This window comes from Nestor notabilis, unplaced genomic scaffold (assembly GCF_000696875.1).
Source record: "Nestor notabilis isolate BGI_N333 unplaced genomic scaffold, ASM69687v1 scaffold11085, whole genome shotgun sequence".
NCBI lineage: Eukaryota > Metazoa > Chordata > Aves > Psittaciformes > Psittacidae > Nestor > Nestor notabilis.
In genome coordinates this window covers 635-5,508 of record NW_009927895.1, presented here as the reverse complement: position 1 = coordinate 5,508, position 4,874 = coordinate 635, and the positions used below count along the sequence as shown (strand labels likewise).

Here is a 4,874-nt window from a genome sequence, read left to right as displayed (position 1 = left end):
TAGGGAAAGTCTATTAATCCTATAAAGCAATACAGCAATTTTTCCAAGAAACTGCTATTTTTTCCCCCCACATTGTCGTTGGATTATGTATGTCAAAATTAGTAGTAAAAATTACCACCAAAGACCTAAAAGCAAAATGAGATTATTTATGAAAAGCATTACAACAAAACCAAAGACTTAGTTATCTTTAGAAATTGTAACAATAGCAAAACCAAAAACAGCAAAGGAAAGGAAGGAGCAGAACTGTAAGACCAAGTGGTATTTGTAGAAAAGCTGTACACCAATCATGCCTAACAATGAAGATGTTAGAAGGAAGAGCAGTGAATGTTATTTAAACGCTAGAAAGAAAATGGCATGTTGAAAACCAACATTTCTGACAGAAGTAGTACAGGTTTAGCGAGTTGCTAATGACTGAAGAACAACACTAAAGAATATGCTTAAGAGTAGTATATTGTAAGTATATAGAAACAGAACATTTAAAAATATTTGCAGTAAAAGAAATAGCTATCAAGAGGCATGATAAAATTGCAAATCCAAACAAAGCTATATAGTTAAATCAAATGTTTCCATTCCCTTTTCCACCCTGCTCTTTGAAGTTAGCTTATTTACTCTGCAGCGGAAAGTTTTCTTCCACAGATTTTGCCTTCTTAATTGAGATGCTGAAGTAATTAATTCCAACAGGTTACTTCTAATTAGAGACCGAACAGCCTGAGGCTACCATCTGGCTGACTGAACTCCAAGGGCCCACCAGTTTAAGAACTAGCCCCTTTTCCACTCACATATCCTTAAATTTGGTTAGCTCTTAAAAGGCAACAAAACCAAAAACAAAGACACAAGTATTTTGAAACCTTTGGTGCCATAAGCTTATACCCATCACAAGACCTATTCTCACTACCAGACATAGTAATCACCATCAGTGCCAGAGGCCAGCACGCACCTGGTTTTAGTTAATCCTACACAGTGATTTGCCTGCGAAGGGCTTTCTACAGATCATCAACAGGCAAAAAAATTATTTCAGTACTACTGTACAGATTTTCTTTGTAGTACACAAAAAGAATTAAGTGGCCTTAGCTAACCTTCCTGTATTTCATGTGACCACACACTTTTATGTATGACACTGTCTTCTTCTGGATCCCACCATCTCTTTTAAACAGGATTCCATGAGGAAGAGTCTCTTATCCCATCTCCTAACCACTCTTTTTCCAGAACAATATTACTTGTTATATATATTAGACATTGAAGTAATCGAAATGTGTCCTCAGTATTGTAAGTATTTATTCTACAAAGAACCCCCCCAAGTAGTACTTTAACATGTTCACGTGATTCATATGCTACAAATAAAACCTTTCCAAAGACATTTATAATCATTATCCAAAGAGACATTTATAATCATTACCCAGTGCTAAGAGAACTTCTGCATCCTTGAGCACATTTATTTAAAAAGCTGTAGCTCAGAATCCTATTAGCAAAACGTAACAGTAAAACCCTCACCACCTTTCCAACTTTTCTTTTATGTGTACGAGGCCAGAGGAGAAGCAGAATTACTGTGTCAGACAGATATTCCTGCTAAATACACTGTAGAAACTCAAATCAGGGACACATTTTTAGAGAAGATAGCACTACTGTATCACAACCATAACCTCCAGTTGAAAGCTTAGGAACTTTCAAAGGGGTAGAACAAAGCAGAGGGGTCGCTAGAGATAAACGGTATATTTTTATTACACACATACAATGATACACATGAATTTCAGTAAAACACTGGAAGTTGTATGGGTATTTCAATGACCTTCAGATTCTCAATTTATTTGGTCAGGAGGAGAACGGAGAAGTAAAAGAATGTTTCACCCACTCTTCCTTTAGCAGCATGCTCTCATAAGCCACTACATCTTTTACTTTCATGTAGTGCCACTCTTCATCCTTGTCCTGTACTACTTTCCTAGAGCAACATACACTGAACTTTAGGAAAAAGACCAAACAGACAAGACAAGAGATCCTGGTGGAGAGAGAGGGGAAAGAGAACACAGAAAGCTGCACAGCACCAAGTACATCAACTTAACTAGTGCACTGTACTTGCAGTACTCCAAGTATTCTTTTTTTTTCCTTCTATTTTTACACGTTGGCTCCACTGGCTCCAGAATCTTTATTTTGCAAAATGCAAAGTTCTAAGGCAGCTACCGTGCAACTGTGAAGTATACCAGACAGGTGTTTAGACTATAGAGAAAAAAGGTTGGGTAACAGTCACATGACAAAACGAGTAGCATATAAAGCCAGATAGCTTTTCAGCTGCTGAGCTGACATGGCCAAAAAGATAGTTAAACAAGAGGAGAAGAAAGGCATATGTGCATAGGAACACATGATAGAGGGCAACATGCTACTGGAGTTAACACACAATCAGTTCCTGTTTAATACTCAGTATAATGTCAACTCAGCTTTTGAACGTTACTTAAACAATTCTCCAACTAAGCCTTAAGATGTCCAACTACAGTGTTCCCTGGGAAGACAGATGCCAAAAGAATTACAGCACTCTCGTCTTAGATAAACACATTCCTATGAAGCAAAAGGAATTGCAACCTCCTTCCCTGTAACCAGTGGTAGCTTAACAGCAGAATTCAAGTAATTTTCTTCCAGAATACCACTGAAATCATAATTTATGCAGTACTTGCATAGTTTGCTTTGTGGAATGGGTTTTGGAGCTGATATTAACTAATAAAGCCATTTGTATACAACTTTTGAACAGGTCTTTGAGCAGAACAGTCTCCTCAAGTTAGATACAAGTAACTTACTTATCTATATAATACAGATTCTGTATGCACTTCAATTATTTGAAGTTACAATTAAAAGATAGCTTTGGCATATGTTATCATACAGAATTTTATTTGCATCTGCTGTAGGTATGAACTTTGTTAATAAGTTATTAGAAAAGTAAGTTACAGGAAGTTTATCCTTCTCCTTCTGACATGACACAAAAAGTACCCATTATAATTAAGAAATTATTGGCCATTGGGCTGAAAGGCATGTACTAGAATACTTGTCACCTATTTCCTCAACTTGAAATACAGTTAAAAACTGTAGCTGAACCTGTGTCAACTCTTACCTCTTACCTGACTGCATTCTCAGAAACATAAAGGGGAAAAAATAAATTATTTAAAAAAAAAAAATATCAAGAGAAACCTACAACATTCGTTGCTTTAGTTTATTTTTCGGTCGTCCAATAGGTTTTGCATATCGTCGCCTTATTTGGGCAGCTTTCTCATGAAGTAGCTTTCTCCCTTTCTTCTTTGGTCTACAGACCTGGCAAATCCACATCCCTACATAAAGGAAAAAAAAGTTTATTTGTACGCAGTTTAGTTAATCTGTTCTGCAGGTACATGTCAAGATACATGCCAAGTATACAAGGTCAAGAAATTATCTTATGAACAGGACACAGGGAAGGGGAAGTGGACAGAAAAAAGCGATCCACTTCTACCCCTACTTTGAAATATTTTGAAAGCAAATCACTCATGGGAAGGGGAAAAGAGGTGGCAACAAGGATGACAGAAAATACTGTGAGCAAATGGGTTCTCAGAATAATTTCTCTTCTAGCTTGTCCCTCATACTACCTAGAGCTTTCTTCAGACACTATTAACACAAGGTAAAAATGAGTGTTACAAAGCAATCTAGGCTGAAGTGTGCCAATGAAAAGACCAAATGACACTTAGGTATGTTTGTTTTAAAAGACAACTTGAATTTGGCATTCTTTTTATGTTAGATGACCACATTTGAACATTTATTATAGATTGGAGGGAGGCGGCAGAGAAACTGGAAAAAAGTCTTTAGTGTAACTTTAAGATTAAACATGGAAAGCCATAAAGATGTGAGAGCAAAAGTGAGGTGCTATGTATCAGAAAACGAGAGATTAGAGAACCTGAAGACACAGGTGTTTTGCTTAGTTTGGTTGTTTTAAAATTACTCTTACAAAAAGGCATGAAGAAGCAGGCTCTTCCACCTGCTCTAAGGATTTCTTTGTCAGTGTATATACTTCAATCATTTTAACTTTGTAAAACTTCATCTTTAATAGATTGGTAAGCAACTCAATATACAGTGAATTCATTTGGTCAGCTGACCACAGACCTTTATTATTTTCCAAAGGAAAAAAAAAAAAATCAAGTAAAGAAAAATAAAATTGGTTTTGACATGACTGAAATCATACTGATTATCGATGGGCGAGGGGGGCGGGGAAACAGCATGCTCAAGAGCTTTTGGTCACTTAATATGAGAAAAGACTGTGAATGAAAGTACTTTCATTGAAAGGATTTTTATTATCACCTTTTGGCATTCGGGAAAGTGGTGGGTCACAGCACTCCATGTGGAACCCTCTATCACAGGAGTCGCAAAAAAGCATGTTATCCTGAAGGGAGGTGGGGGGGAGGGAGGGGAAGGAAGAGGAAGAGGAAAACAAGACTTAATACAGCATTGCTTGAAGTTGTACATCATTGATTTGTATTTGCACATGCTAAGTACAGAGCTATGGTAAACAAAGGAAGGTCAAACAACACTCAACAGTCTAACTTACTGCATTTTTGCCTTGGATCCTACATGCACTGCATGTCTTGCATTCAATACACTGCCATCTTAAGGCCTTCACATTTGATGTTAACTCAGGACAGAATTTCAAACATGATGGATGTCCTAAAAAAACCAGAAATATTTAAAGCTTGAGACTTAACATTGGGAAGACTCATTTTTAAGTTCGACAGAATGTAGCCAGCACCACTAGCAACAGCTGTTTTCGGAACTTCGCAGCATATTAACTCATCTGCTTCGTACAGAGATATAGAATAACTGCCATAAAACTTAGTTATAAAGAGTAGTAGGAAGTTGATTTCTGCTGTAAC

At 36.9% G+C, this 4,874-nt stretch overlaps 1 protein-coding gene across 1 annotated transcript in view; it reads right to left on the bottom strand.

Annotated features, from left to right (window-relative positions):
• KAT6B (K(lysine) acetyltransferase 6B) overlaps positions 1-4,668 on the bottom strand; it is a gene marked incomplete at its 5' end in the record, with an annotated part of 46,871 nt that extends 42,203 nt beyond the window's left edge. The window contains 3 exons of the mRNA XM_010014271.1: positions 3,176-3,308; positions 4,306-4,387; positions 4,553-4,668. Coding sequence (XP_010012573.1) covers positions 3,176-3,308; positions 4,306-4,387; positions 4,553-4,668 — 331 coding nt within the window. The remainder of the gene's footprint in view (positions 1-3,175; positions 3,309-4,305; positions 4,388-4,552) is intronic.
• Between the last annotated feature and the right edge of the window lie 206 nt (positions 4,669-4,874).